General features: G+C 43.2%; 1 protein-coding gene across 1 annotated transcript; it reads right to left on the bottom strand.

Annotated features, from left to right (window-relative positions):
* Positions 1–8,821: 8,821 nt before the first annotated feature.
* LOC113266606 (olfactory receptor 1L1-like) lies at positions 8,822–9,784 on the bottom strand. Its single transcript, XM_026514340.3, is given in 1 exon segment — positions 8,822–9,784. A coding segment is annotated over 1 exon segment (963 nt).
* Between the last annotated feature and the right edge of the window lie 6,551 nt (positions 9,785–16,335).

Genomic DNA, 16,335 nt, shown 5'->3' on the forward strand with positions numbered 1-16,335 from the left:
TCTAAAATATAACTACCTTTATTTTCTACAAAGTGTTGTATCTTTTAAAGTCCGATTTTATGACACATAAAATACAGTTTATGCAAAATAAAACGTATCCATGTTAAGTATTCTGTTGGACGAGTTCTGACAAATGTATGCTAGTTATGTGAAAATTATAATCACGATACAGAACACTTCCATCACCCTGTAAGCTTCTCTCCAGCCCTTCTGTAGTGATTACTCTTCTCCCACTTCTGGTTCTAGGCAAACACGGATCTGATTTTCCATTTCCTTTTCCTGAATGTCAGGTAAATAAAATTACACGATATGTAGCCTTTTTGTTTGTTTAGCTTCTTTCACTTTGCATACTGCTTTGAGATTCATCCAGGTCGTTGCGTGTCAGTAGGTCACTCCTTTGTACTGGTGAGTAATATTCCATGAATAGAGGTACCACTTGTTTATCTATTCATCAGTAACTAGAATGTCTCCAGTTTTTGGCTACTGTAAATAAGGCTGCTATAGCTCCTTGTGTAAACATATGTTTTCATTTCTCTTGGGTAAATATGTTGGAATGGGATTACCAGGTTGTATAGCAGGTGTGTGTTAAATGTATTAAGAAACTGTGAAACCATTTTAAGTAACTGCCAGAATGCAAAGTGGCTGTTCCATTTTGCAATGGATAAGATTTCCAGAGGACCCCCTTACCAGGACTTGGTATTGATAGTCTTTTCAATGTTAGCCACTTTAATGGATGTGTAGTGATATTTCCTTGTGGTTTTAATTTGCATTTCCTGAATGACTAATAATGCTGAACATCTTTTCATGTGCTTATTTGCCATCTGTATGATTTATTTATTTGTTTGTTTAAAGGAATTGGCTAAGGCTGGAGACTGAGGGAAGAGTTGTAGTTCAAGTCCAAAGGCAGTCTGCTGACAGACTTCTGGCTTTGGGTAGGTCAGTCTTTGTTTTATTAAAACTTCCACTGATTGGATGAAACCCACCCACACAATGGAGGATAATCTGCTTTACTCAAGTCCACTGATTTAAATGTTAAATGTTAATCCAAAAAATGCCTTCACAGAAACATCCAGAACAATGTTAGATCAAATATCTGGGTACCGGGGCTCAGCCAATTTGACACAAAAAATTAACTATCGTAGTTCCCTTCCTCTCAAATGTCTCCATACCTCCATTAATGGACAATACTCTTACCAATATCAAAAACAAAAACTAAATAGAATTTTACATTTTGTCTGTAATTTATATACAATCTATAATTTATATGTAATTTATATTGTGTATGTAAAAACATGTATTTGTATTTAAAAAAGAAATAATGTTTATGGTCAAAATTGGGACCTTTTATGAAGAAGCAAATTTTAAAAATCTGTATTTCCACTACACAGAGATAACCATTGTTTGTACATTCGGTGGATTTCCTTCTCTGATTTAAACTTATTTATCACTTGTACCAAGTCTTCTTTCTGAAGAGCATAAGGCAGCTTTGAAGAATATATAAAATATAAGACAGGATAAACTGGAAACGACATGAGATGCAATCAAAGAAAGAATAAACAAGGGTGGGGACATAAAATTGGGCCAGGGATGACTCTGAAAACACAGACTGCAATGACTCTTGCTGGAGGAGGGCCTCGGATTTGGCTCCAAGCTTCCTGGTCAGTCACCGCGTTCACAATGACCAAAGATAAAAATAAGCCAGTTGCTTACGTGAAACACTAACATCTGTATTCTAAGAACAGACACATTGCATGGGCTTTCTTTCAATCAGCCTCAAATAGGCTTTTGGCAGTTACACTGGTGCATAAAAATTCACATAGGCAATAATTTGGAGGCAAAAATAATACTGTCTAGATGTTCAGGTCTCCAGTGATCCGGGCTGGCAAGATGTCGGATTTTAGATTTGGAGGGAAGTCTGGATGGGCTGCATTTCCTTTGAGCAATCTTCCCTAAATGATTTTTCCTTTAAAATCTTGATAAATGCTAAGTGTCGGTGAGCTCTCAGTAGTATCCCCTGGTTGGTGCCTGAGCTATGGCTGGGGTTTACTAATAACTGAGTATACATGACTCCTATTCAGAGTTGGCAATCAAGTAACACATTGTAGTACTGAGCCCCGGGTTTGGGGTCAGACAGATGTTCCAAAGACCAACTCCCTAATGATAGTAATTGTGTGGCCATAAACAAGTTATAAAATTTCACCAAGTGTTAGGGAATAATATTAGTATTTACCTTTTTGGGTTCTTGTGGAAACTAAATAAGATAATACAAGCAAAGTATTTAACACAATAACTAGTACACAGTAAGTGTTCAATAAATGATAGTTATTATTATTATCCCTTTATAAAGCTGAGGGACATAACAAGGACTCGTGCTTACAAAAGAATGCTATCAGACACCTGTTTCTGGGTGAGCTGAGGTAGCACCTACCAGATACACTCTAGAACCCAAGTAAAATCTCAACCTTGGACTACTCAATATTGAACTACTTCCCAGGTTCCAGTGTATTGCGCACCAGTAGCTCTCAGATGTTAGCTTGTAGACTGGTGTTGGGTCACGATGAAGCTCTCAAGGGTCTCCAGTGTGTGTGTGGGTCTCTCTCAGCTTTCCAGTCTCTTTTCAGGCTCGACAGAAATATTGTACATGAATAGATTGTAGAGATAATTATCTGTCTTAGTCCATCTGGGCTGCTGTAACAAAATACCATAGACCGGATGGCTTAACCAACAAACATTTACATCTCACGGTTCTGGAGCCTGGGAAGTCCAAGATCAAGGCCCCTGCAGATTTGGTGTCTGGAAGGCTGGTTTCCTGGTTCACAGATGGCTATCTCTTTGTTGTGTCCCCACATGGTAGAAGTAGCAAGGGAGCTCTCTGGGCTCTTTCATGAGGGCGCTAATCTCATTCAAGAGGGTTTCACCCTCATGACCTAATCACCTCCCAAGGCTCCACCTCCAAATACCATCCCATTGGGGGATAGGATTTCAACATATGAAATTTGGGAGGACATAAGCATTCAGTCACTACATTACCTGAGGCATGAACTTGGTGCATGAAATCACAGAGGCCAGATCTCAGCTAATATCAAGGTGGCTCACCTCCAGCTTCATAAAGCAAAGCCAACTTGGTTTCAATAAGTTTCAAGCTACTTGCTCTATAGAGGCTTGAAACAGTGCCTCACATTGTACACCGGGAATGGATTTAAGTGGAAAAAATGATCCCATTCACAACCATAGTAAGATAAGATCCTGAATATTTCCTATAAATAGATATACCACAATTTTTATATGCATTTGTCTACTGACAGAGAGTTGAGCTGTTTCCAGTTTCTGACAATTTAAAACAAAAGCTTCTTACATGTAACAGCAGCTTTATTCATAATTGCCCCAAATGGAAACTACCAGTAGTTGAGTGGATATATAAACTGTGGTACGTCCATACAATGGACTATTATTGAGTAACAAAAAGAAATGAACCATTAAGTCATGAAAAGACAAAGAGGAACCTTAAATGCATATCTCTAAGGGCAAGAAGCCAGTCTGAAAAGGCTATTTATGATTATAACTCTATGACTTTCTGGAAAAAGCAAAACCACAGAGACAGTTACAAAGATCAGCGGTTGCAGGTTTTGTTTGTTTGGTGAAGGGAGGAGCTGAATAGGGGAAATTCAGAGCATTTTTAGGGCAGTGAAACTATTCTGTTGTACTCTGAGCTCAAACCGGTGTTTCCCTGGTATGTACACAGTCAGTTTTAGTATGGAGGAAACATGCCAAATTGTTCTCCAAAGTAACTAAGCTAAATGACCCACCTGTGGGCACTGTCAAAGTCATTCATTGTTCCCGACGCTGACCCACACTCAGGATTGCCAGACATATTTTTTCCTTGCCAATCTGTTGTGTGTGAAATATCATCTCACTCTGGTTTTTGGATTTGTGTTTTCCTAATTACTCCCGAGAGTGAGCCTAAACCGTCTTCTTGTAAACGATCTTTCTAAAATGATTTATACATTTTTCTTCCTTCTAAAAGAGCAGATGTTAAATATAATTTGACTTTAATGATGGGTCGTGACCTTTACAAAGGCCCATCTTTCTTCGGGTATAATAGAGTGTGGTCTTTGGGCACTTTGCACTACAAACGAAGGGTCTCAGTGGGAGGTGGGCAGAGGTAAACAGCAGATCCAAGGAGAAGGAAGCACGATGAAGCCAGTAGGTTTGGGAAGGGAAGTGGGAGAAGGAACTGGAGATGTCACCAGGGTGCTGATAGGTGTACCCAAGTCTACTGATGATATATTGTAACAGCAATCAGGGGCCTGTTGGGGCATTAGTGTGGAGGTAAAGCTGCTGAACTCTGGCAAGTTCTAATTCCTGTGTCTTACAGAGTCTCTCCCCTGGCGCATGTAGCTGGATACGTCCTGGCATGGAGTGGTCATTCCTGAACAAGTGGTCATTCCTAGACACTGTTGCGTAACATAGTACAGAGTCTGTTGCCTCAGACCACCTGAGAAGCCTGTTAAAATCCCTGGGCCTCTTTCTGGAGATTCTAGTCTGGGTCAGCTCATCTGGGATGGGACCCCGAGGGCTGCATTTCTCTGTTTTTCCAGATCTTTCTGAGAGTTTCCCCAGGAACTGCCTCGTAGAATAGGGACGTGCTCAGGCCTCCAAGTCATGAGGCTGCCCCCTTGTGGATACATCTGACCAGAGGCTTTTGCTGGTACCTCCACTCTGGCCAGAAGGAAGGATACTTGGCTGCATCCTGCTCCATCACCGTGGGCACGGAAGATTTCCCAGGCGGCCAGGGCACCGTAAAGAAAAGGCTACACCTGTGAAGAACATTTTACTGAAGGTTCAGGAACGCTGACAGAGGATGACACCACAGAGACCACCTTAAAGGGTGGCACAGGCCCCAAGTTCCCCTAGGAGCTCTTGCCAGGACAGGGGCTTCCTGTCTCAACTCGGACAAAAACATCTCACACCCCACGTCCCTGAGACAGAGGCCTTTTCATGCAGCTGTGACAGAGCCGAAGCAGCTGTGAAGAGCTAGGAGAAGGTGTTCCCCTCATCTGTGTCTGGTCCTGTGTGCTCAGCCATCTACAATCAGTTTTTACAGTTCGGAAAGAAGGATGAGCGGCTAACACAGGCAACTCCCCAAAGAGAGCCTGCAATGCGCAGACCATCAACAGCTAAGAGTTTCAAAAGGCATCATTAGGATTTTAAAAACGTATCTGAACACATGACCAGAAATTTAATAAATGATCAGAACCTCAGGCCAAAAATGCATACTCTAGAATTGAAATAGGGTTGTAGTAAATGACCTAGAAAGTTCCCAGCCTGGGTAGCTGGGCTTTGAAAAGCCCCGTGAGGGAGTGTACTGTAAGCCCTGAAGGGTTTGTTTTTTTTTCCCTTCTGTTTTTCGTGCAAGTGCCTGACTTAAGGTTGGATCGCCTTGGCATCCATTTCAAAGAAACATCCACTTCAGATAAATGCCCTGCCAGCCACAGGACCAGATAAAGAGACAAGCCACTTCCCCCAGTGGAGGCTTCTTTGCTTTAGATATCTTGGTTGATTTTGACCAACGGGCCATTTGGGTCACTTGCCTTTTCTCTTCCCTTGCTTTAAATTCCTGCTCTTATGTTTTAAATTCGCCAACCAAGAGTGAGCCCACTGAAGCCCTAAGCCCCCTCCCTCTATCCCAGTAAAACCAGGACCCCAGGCCTGTGCTGCTGTCTCTTTTCACTTTGCCTGCTGCCTTGCCGCGGGCCCCAGGTGTGCTGTGTGATTTCCGGGTCTTGCAAGTAATGAGCCTTTGTTTTTTTAGTGTCTCCTGATGGTTGTTGCTGAAGGGTGTCTTGCAATCATAATAAGGACCACAAAGATTGGTCCAGTCATAACATTGGTTTGGAAAGGGGAGATGTCTGTGGGAAGCTCACTGGGGCCCAGGTGAGTGCCCCAGACATTTCTAGTTGATAGCATCGCGATTGATGGGCTGAGACCAGCACCAAAGAGACAGGCTTGGGAAAGTATGTTTCTGTCTCAAGGAGCAATCTGCAAGAAGCTCTCTGAAACTGGATGTGATTGTGAGGTTCTCTGAGGATTGCAGGGTTCTCTGAGGAGGCCGGAGAAATAGGACAAAGAGGTGGCAGGTAGAGGTCACCTTTATACTGACAAAGGTCAGGAGGGAAGAGAGGGAAAATGAGGCTGTCTCATCTACAGGCTCAGAGAAGCAGAGAAGTCCTGCCCCCTGAGGTGAGGATGGAGCCAAGCAGGTGACTGAGATGGTCTCACCGTTCCCGTTTCCCTCAGCTTGACTCAATGGTAGCCTTCTTCCTGACTCTGGGGACCTGACCTTCCTTTTCATAGAAAATTAGTAGCTGTAAATTCTTTTTCTGACTCTTTGAGGTATAAATCTTTTTAAAAGCCTCTTGCCAGTTTCGCAACCCAGGATTATCTTTCTCAAGGACCTGGAGCCATCCCTCTGAAATGTAATCATCAAAGAAGATAGTGCCCCATCTCCCAATGTCTTGGTGCCTTGCGCCAAGTTGCAAAATTGCCTTCTGTCACCAAGAAACGGGAAGTTTATTTTCCCTTTGGATAAAGTCAATTAGAAACACAGATGGTGTATGACTCCCCTAACATCCTCTGGTACTTTTCCTCTAGCTCAGCCCAGAGTTTACAAACCTGCCACCCTTCCTTTCAGACCGAGTGCTGCTCTGTCCTCCTACTTCGAGAGCCTTGAATAAAGTCTTCCTTGCCTATTTCACTTTGCCTGGTGCCGTTTTTGCTTTGATATATGCCAAACATAAGCTTCTCACATTCACCAGTCAGATAAGACACTCATCTTCCCTGGAGTAGAAACAGAAATAGGGTGAAAAAAAAGGGAGGTAGTGCATTAACTAAACGCTCTTCACGTGGAAGAAAAGACTGAGATTCGGAAAGAAGTATTGGCTCAGGCAATGATGCTTAACCTTTCTACTCTTAGACAGTCGCTTATAATATCAAATATTCTAACCCATTCTGAATTTTCATTTCTTGCCACGGGAATAATATCGTCCCAAGATAATTGAGAGTGTGATATTTCTTTTAAGCCCTATGGCCCAATAAAATTATAACAAAATATCCAAAGCTAGGACATTTTCTAGAGTCAGTCTTCCTTGGGCATACACCTTATTATAAAATATTACTGTTGTCAGTTTTGAAAATGAGAAATCTAAAACTCTTTAATATTAAATAATTTCTCTGAATTGGAAGTGACCTTGAATCATCTAGCTCAACTCTACCTCTGATATATGAGCTGTCTTTGCAAGACCCTTCTCCAGTGAGGGTGAATGTCACCTTTCAATAACTCTGACTGTTGAATTTCTTCCCTGTACTGTGCCGGGAATTACTTTCCCAATTATTACAAATATTGGGTCTAGTTCTATCTTCAAAAGCCACTCAGAATAAACCTCATTACAGAGAAATGGTCTTCTCACCTTAGAAAATAGACTGACGGTTAGTGATGAAGTCAGAAATACAGATATTTCCAGGGTGAATGACACCAAAAAGATGATCAGGAAGAGGGGGATGGACCAAAAGCTGTCAGAAGACAAAGGGAAGGATGCCAGGGAAGACACACAGAAGTAGACCAGGTCACCTGGAGCGCTGGACCTAAGTTGCTAAGTCAACCAGCTCCTTAGGGCCAACCCTTGATTCTACACTGTCTTCAGGGCCTAGGACACTGTGCTGAGAGAGATTCCAAAAATGGAGGAGACATCATCTATTCTCTGCCTGGTGTGCAAAAATGGTCTCTGCTATTGGGGAGGTCCTAAACTTATGGGGAAGACAACATGTGCATGTACCTGCACACACACACACACACACAACAACAACTTTAAGTAATTTCACAGACACTGAATTTGTTGCAAATTGAATAACTAATTGAAGATGTTTCTTTTAGAAACGTTTTTATTTAAATTCCAGTTAACAGAGTGTAATATTAGTTTCAGGTGTACAACATAGTGATTCAACACTTCATATGACACTTGGTGTTCATCACAAGTGCACTTCTTAATTCCCATCACCTATTTCCTCCATCCCCCCTACCCACCTCCCCTCTGGTAACCATCAGTATGATCTTTATAGTTAAGAGTCTGTTTCTTGGTTTGTCTCTCTTTTTTTCTCTTTGCTTATTCATTTTGTTTCTTAAATTCTATCTATGAGTGAAATCACATGGTATTTGTCTTTCTCTGACTGACTCATTTTGCTTAGCATAATACTCTCTAGCTCCATCCACATCATTGCAAATGGCAAGATTTCATTCTTTTTGATGGCCAAGTAATATTCAATTGCATATACATACCACTTCTAATTGAAGATGTTTCTTAAATTATATAAGGATACTGGGAACTCAGAGTTTTTGAACAGGAAGAAATATGGTCAAGAAAAATTAAGAAGAAGTTTTCAGCTACACTTGGAAGGAGTGAATAGGAAAAGGGAATGGAAGTAGGGAATGAAAAAATGGGTGCAAAGACCCTGGGTTACTAAGGGGGCCCTGATGAGGTGGCTTTGATTGGTGGGTATATATATATATATATATATATACACACACACACACACATATATATGTATATGATATATTATTATTGATTGTCTTTGATTGGTGGGTATATATATGATATTATTATATTGTAAGATAAATATAAGATATTATGAATATATAAGATCATACAATATTCTGGTCTGGTCACCTATACAATTTCCCATGAATGCTTGACTTAGGTATGCTAACCTCTAGTAGCTTGATATATACACCAGAAATCAGCAGAAATGAGGGCTCAAAGGAGAAGACTCACTGCTGAGTGCGCTCACAAAGGTGCTGCCTGGGACCTCTCCTGCCCATCAGCTTCCTCATGCCCCGCTTCATGTCTTTGTTCCTCAGGCTGTAGATAAAAGGGTTCAGCATGGAGGACAGAACCGTGTAGATGACTGTTGCCACCCTGTCTTTGATGGTGTAGCTGGACAGGGGCCGGAAATAAACGTAAATAATACTTCCATAAAAGAGGGTCACCATGGTGAGGTGGGAGCCACAGGTAGAGAAAGCTTTACGCTTCCCAGCAGCTGAGGGGATCTTAAGAACAGCAATGAGGATCCGTAATTAAGAGATGATAACGCATATAAAGGGGGTCACCAGGGTTATCAATCCTTCTGTGTTAATTACAACTTCATTGACGAATGTGGGGGAACAGGACAATTTCAGCAGAGGGTTGATGTCACAGAGGAAGTGGGGGATAACACTGGAGTCACAGAAGGTGAGACGATTTATTAGGAGAACTAGTAAGAGGGAATGGAGGTCAGAGATGGCGCAGGAGAAGACCAGCAGCAGGACACAGCGGCGATGGCTCATGATGGTGACATAGTGGAAGGGGTCACAGATGGCCACGAAACGGTCAATGGCCATGGCCGCCAGGAGGTAACTTTCTGTGTTGGCAAAAGCCAAGAAGAAATACATCTGGGTCATACACTCAGCATAGGAGATGGACTTCTTCTCTGATAGGAAGTTCACCAGCATCTTGGGAACGATGGTTGTTGTGTAGCAAATGTCAATGAAGGATAAGATACTGAGGAAAAAATACATAGGTGTCTGGAGCTGAGTGTCAGAGCGGATGGCCAAGATGATAAGCAGGTTTCCCGCCAGTGTGACCATGTACATGATGAAGAACAGGGCAAAGAGTGGCTTCTGGTCCTCTGGCCGGGAGGACAGTCCCAGGAGGATGAACTCGGAGACACTGTTGGTTTGGTTGACCCTCTCCATAATCCTGCATGTGCCAACAAATATGGAAAATGCTAGAATTTTCAATTCAGCAAGTTTCAACTTATTCCTATCTCTTCTAGGATTCCTAGAAATCATCCATGATTCTGTCTTCCCTTCCACAGTCCACAAGAGGTTGAACAATACAAAAGTGTAATCTGTGTTAAGTGCAGGGACATCAGAGAGAGGATTTCCCTTCAGAAAGAATCCCAGGTGGACCTCAGTGATGCATATTTCTTTAGGTTCCCATAAATATTTATTCAGGTATATCAGGTTGAGGCTTGTCTCTCTACTATCCTTGCAAACAAAACAAAGCAAATAAACAAAAAAAACCAAACACCTAAGTGAATCAGGTAAGTAAGATGAATGCCAACTAGGTGCACAGGTGTTTACAGTCATCCTTTCAGAGCCAACATTTCATTAAAAGCTGGCAAAAAACCTCTATTATATATGAACCTATTTATTCAAACACTCAGACATCGGGGATTTGTGCCTTCACAATTATTCAACACTGTTGAATTAAATGTTCACTGGAAAGCCAACACTGAGATTATGAAGATAAGTCATTCTTGATTCCTGTTCTTAAGGTGGTTAGGGTCTAGTGGGGAAGAAAATTTTAAACAAATAAGCACAATGAAATGCTACAGGTGTAGTGAGAGATGCCTGGAAAGCAAAGAGGTTAGTGTGGTGTCTTTGCTAAAAGCACACATTTTGAAATCAGCTCCTTCATTTTCCGGCTATGTGGTGTTGGACTGATTACCTAATATCTTTGATTCATGGTGTTCTCCTCTGTAATATGGTAATAGTAAATACCTTCTCACTCCACCTCTACTTCTCCTTTACCACCTGCTTTATTTCTTCCTTTACTTCCTGCCCAAATCCTCTTCTCTGTCAGGTGTTCTGGGATGCTCTTGAAAGCAATTATTCTGTATTTCTTTGCAAAATCTCATAGCCTTTAGATTTTTCATTGTTTGACCACCCCACACCTGAACTTGTGAGACTTTGAGAGAGAACTATGTTGTGCTTTCAGGATTTGGAAATAAGTATGCAGTTAGGGCAGATAATAACAGCTATGCTTAAGACATATTGAGTCCTTACTATGTATCAGGCACTGAGCTAAATACTTCATGTAGATTACGCCAAACAACTCTGATCTGGCTCTGAACAGCATTCCTTTTTAAAAGATAAGAAAATTGAGATACCATCTTACACCAGTTAAAATGGCTAAAATTAACAAAACAGGAAACAACAAATGTTGGCGAGGATGTGGAGAAAGGGGAACCCTCTTACCCTGTTGGTGGGAATGCAAGCTGGTACAGCCACTCTGGGAAACAGTGTGGAGGTTCCTCAAGAAGTTAAAAAAAGAGCTACCCTATGACCCAGCAATTGCACTACTGGGTATTTACTCCAAAGATACAGATGTAGTGAAAAGAAGGGGCACCCGTACTCAAATGTTTATAGCAGCAGAGTCCACAATAGCCAAACTGTGAAAGGAGCCAAGATGTCCTTCAACAGATGAATGGATAAAGAAGATATGGTTCACGTAAACCATGGAATATTACTCAGCCATCAGAAAGGATGAAAACCTACCGTTTATATTGATGTGGATGGAACTGGAGAGCATTATGCTAAGTGAAATAAGTCAATCAGAGAAAGACAATTATCATATGGTTTCACTCATATGTAGAATATAAGAAATAGCACAGAAGATCATAGGGGAAGGGAGGGAAAACTGAATGGGAAGAAATCAGAGAGGGAGACAAACCATGAGAGGCTCTTGACTCTAAGAAACAAATTGAGGGTTGCAGAAGGGGAGGTGGATGGGGGGATGGGGTAACCGGGTAATGGGCATTAAGGAGGGAGCGTGATGTGATGAGCACTGGGTGTTATATGCAACTGATGAATTACTGAACACTACATCTGAAACTAATGATGTACTATGTGTTGGCTAATTGAATGGGATAGACTGGTGATGGGTAGTAAGGAGGGCACGTATTGCATGGTGCACTGCGTGTTATACACAACTAATGAATCATCGAACAGAAAATTGAGGTTAAAAGTGTTGAGTAGTTTTCTCAAGATCATGCAGCCCACAAGGGCCAGAGCCTGGATCCCAACTAGGATGGTCTTAAACACAAAACAGTACCTCCCCACACTCCAGCAAAGCTTCAACAAGTTTATGCCAGAAACAAATGTGCAGGGGTGTTATTTCTCACTGTGGAGATCTTCTACCTTAACATCCTTATTCCAGTAACTGACAGGCTTTCAAAATCAATGTTGTATGGAGCCCTTTACTGTAATTGCTAGAGACAGGACCTCCCTCATCCCCGTCTTGACTGGAGGCTGTGTTCTTGGAGCTGTGGCAGAGACAGAAGCTATGGATTTGAATCCTGGTTCCACTACTCACAATGTGTCTTTGGCAAAATCCCTTCCCTGCTATTTCACTTTCCTCATACGTAAGACAAAATAAGCCTGCTCTCAAGAGAAACATGAGGAACATGCATGTGGAAGCAGTTTGTAAGCCACAAGCACAATATACGTCATGGGGGTGACTGCGAAATGTCTGATAAAGAAGCAGCTGGTGGCCGGGAAGGAGAGGCAGGGCTGGACCAAATGCAGAGGGGAAGGGACAGACTTCTAGCTGTGAGAGCAGAGGGGGCTGGGACTAGAAGCACACAGGGGGCTGGTGTTGCCAGAATCAGAATCATTTTTCCATTTTTTCTATCTAGGGCCCATCAGCGTGGACTTTGGTTTTTCAGGGATCTCCCTGGTTTTACCTCCTAAATATCTCTTGAATCTGGTAGACATTATCATCTCCCCACCGGCACTCTGGTGAAAGCCATCATTCCCGCCTAGGTTATTGCAGTATTGTCCCCATGACGTATTTGGTTCCCGCAGCCCCTCTGGACATCCTCTCCACCATCCATCCTCTGCACTGAAGCCACAGCATTCTTTTAACAATAACAACGTGATCACCTAACTCTTCAGGTTAAAGTCTGGGTTAGTGTCCCAGGGCGGCCATAACAAAGCACCCCAAACCAGGTGGCTTAAAACAAGAGAAATGTATTTTCTCTCAACTCTAGAGGAGTTGGCAGGGTTGGTTCCTTCTGGGGGCTGTGAGGGGTCTGTCCCATGCCTCTCTCCTTGGCTTGTACATGCTGGTCTTCTCTCTTGGTCTCTTCACATTGTCTTCCCTGACGCATGTGTGTTTCTGTGTCCAAATTTCCTCCTTTCATGAGGACGTCAGTCATGTTGGATTAAGGTTCATTCTAATGATGTCATTTTAACCTGATTACCTCTGTAAAGACCCTATCTCCAAATAAGGTCACATTCTGAGGTACTGGAGATTAGGACTCCAATGTATCTTTTTTGAGGGACACAACCCGTAACAGGCACTTTCCTGCTGCATAAGCCTCCCCATCACCCACAGACTGAGGGCCAATTCCTTCCTGTAGCTTGCTGAGCTTCCTGTGAGGTGGCTCCTGTGGGCTCTGTGGCTCATCTCCTGCCTCCCTCCCTGCCCTCTCGCATTTCATGCTCCAGTTATAAGGCAGTTTTTGCTTCTTCTTGCCTTAGGGACTGACTTACTCTTCCACCCGCCTGAATCACCCATTATCTGTCTGTTATCCTGGTGGTAGGTCCTCGCCCTCCAGCCTCCAGCCTCCAGCCTCCAGTAGTACGTTCTTTCAGACCCTGGCAACCCTCCTGCACACACACTATGGACTTAAACTGAATCTTAGTATTTACAACACTGTCTTCCCCACTAGACTGTGAGCTGCCCAAGTATGAGGACCACGTCTGGTTCTTTGTTACACCCCCCACCCCCGCTGGCGTGGTGTCTGGAACATAGTAGTCCCTTGATAAATATTTGTGGAATGAAAAATGCCTGGATGGTCATTTCGGATTCTGAACAGATGGAAGGAAGAAATGTAGCGGCCCTCACGTGGCTGTGAAGGGAACAGCACTCCGTGTAACTCACTGCGGGTAGGGCCGAGACCGGAGGGCAATGACAGGAGCCTTCTCTCCTGGAACGTGCCCCTTGGTGTCTCACTGCTACAACTTTGAAACAGACTCAGAATCTGCGCCAGAGAAACTCTTAGAGATCATGTAGTCCAACCCCCAAGGAAGACGAAAATTGAGACCCGCTGGGAGGAAGGACCTTCATCATCACGACATTTGAATTGCTAGAACCAAGAGTGGAACCCAGGCCTCCTGGCTTCTCCCTGAGGAGAGAAAATGCCTTCCTTGTTGCAGACAGAGGTCACAACGCACGTGTGGGCTCTGGCCCACTTTCTAGGTACGGGGTCTTGTCCTTGTCAGGTAAGCAGTCTAGGGCAAGTTACTTAACCTCTCTGTGACACAGTTTCTCCATCTGTGAAGAGGGGATAATAGGAAAACCTGTCTCACAGCATTCTTGGCTCAGTGAACACGTAAAAGCACAGTGCCCGGTGAGGGTCAGCACCTCCACCCCCAGAGCTAAATTCAGATTCCAAGATGGGGGAAAATATTTTGATAAACTAATAACCAGGCGTGGTCAAATTCTGGAACGCTGCCTGTTCTGTACTTAGGTTAACCAAACATGTGAAAGCCAGAGGCTTTAGTCATAAGGACCACCCGTTCCTTTGTGCATACACAGATAGCCCTCGACTTTGTTGGGTTCATTTTGACAAAAACACATGGATAAGCCTTTCTTGATTCACTGATATCTTATCAAAGCACTCACAATGATTTTGACACAGACACTTTGGAACTCACTGTTCTCAGATGGCGGCAACGAGGAAGGCGTGCCTGATAAGTGTGGACTGTGAACCTGGTCGTTTGTTACATCCAGATGTTTTCTCTCCACTGCAACCTCTCCAGATGCAGAAGATGTTTCCGTGCCATTGTCTGCAAATTTATTTAGAATCCGCACTTCAGTTCAAGCTTCCAGCCTCCTTACACCCTCCTTTCACCTCTGCTACAGGAAACCAAGGAGAGCAAGAAGGAGCAGCACACACAGTCAGCAGGTTTCCCCACAGGTTTCAAATTTCTTTCTTGTCCCCATCTCTCATCCCCAGCCCCAGTCTGACTCCTCACTTCAGAAGACCATTACCCAGAGTCAGCAAGCTGAGGACTTATGTGTCCAGAGACCTCTCCCAGCCCGTAATGGTTCAGCCTCCCTTCACAAGGCCTCCTTGGGGCCCCTTGTGCTCTGAGGAAACAGGGTATTCTCTCTGCCTGCTACTCCCTCGGGGAAGTCTGCTCTGTGACTTCTCCAAGTTTAGAAAGCAAAGCACAGCCCAAGGGGATGGAGAATGTCGGAGGCCTCCTACTTGGCGTTGAGGCTGTTCCCAGAGTCTACTCAGATTCATGGTCACGTCTCATAGGTGTGACTCAGCTTCCCCATTTGTAGGTGACAAAGGGTTGAGGAGCAATGATGGGTATTTTGGAAGATGGGAATGTCAATGGAGGCGACTTGGTATTTTTATTTGGGGGGGTATAGCATAGATAGGGGAGCCAACAGTTTTCAGACAGTGGAAAGGTGTGTGTATGTGTGCACGTAAGCTCATGTGTGTGTGTGCTTGTCCTTACCCAAGGACAAGTGATGAAGATAGATGAAAGTCTGATGGTAGTTTATAAGGTAGTATCAGGTTCTTTGGTTTCAGGGGGTGTTGATGGTGTCAGGGGCTCTTAAGTGTTGGATTTCCAATATGGAGTCAGAGTAACATTTGACAGCGTTTATCCATTGCAAAAGCTCTTAGACTTGTTCCAGTTTCAGCTGGAGTCATGGCCCAGCTGATGTGGAGTCATCTGTATTCCTGGGGGCACCTCTGGCTCTTGGGTTAAGGAGGAGTGTGCAGGCATGGCTCTTTGGATGCTAGGAAGCAGCCTCAGGAATTTCTGTACAGATCAGAGGAGGTGGGGGCATGTTCAGCAGAGAGTCAAGATTTTCTGTTAATCAATATGTTGGGGTTCCTGAAAGTTACCCTCTGCAGTACCCCAGAGTCACATAAAGAAAAACTAGCCAAGTGCTTGGCTCCCTTCCTTTCTTGCTCTCTCCTTTCCTTTGCTTTCTTTCTTTTTTTTTTCCTACTTCTTCTTCTCCTGAAAAGAATAGGGTTGTTGAGAAAGACAGATACAACAAACATAAAGAAAATAAATATATTTAATAACTAAATATTTTATTAGAAAATAAATAAAAAATAGCCAAGGGACAAGAAGCAAAAAAGTAAGGTGTAGAAGATGATAAGACTGTGAGGGACAGCACAGAATCAGCAGCAAGCTCTGATATCCTTTCTGGAAGGTCATTGGCTCTGAGCTTGCTGATGACCAAAGTGGAGAGGGTGAGAAGGTCATTTATATGACTTTTGGTATCCAAGAGATAAAAGCAAATCAGTTATATAGGAGACACATTACCAATTCTGGCTCTCTGATCTGAGAGAAAAATCTCTTGTGGGTTTTCATGAAGAGATTACTGTGCATTGCAAAGAAAACCTTCTCCACAAGACCCTTAGAGGAAATAGCGAATTCTAAGAAGCCTCAGTGGAGGCTTAGGGGGCATCCTGCCAAGATCC

This window comes from Ursus arctos, unplaced genomic scaffold, assembly GCF_023065955.2.
Source record: "Ursus arctos isolate Adak ecotype North America unplaced genomic scaffold, UrsArc2.0 scaffold_18, whole genome shotgun sequence".
Lineage (NCBI taxonomy): Eukaryota > Metazoa > Chordata > Mammalia > Carnivora > Ursidae > Ursus > Ursus arctos.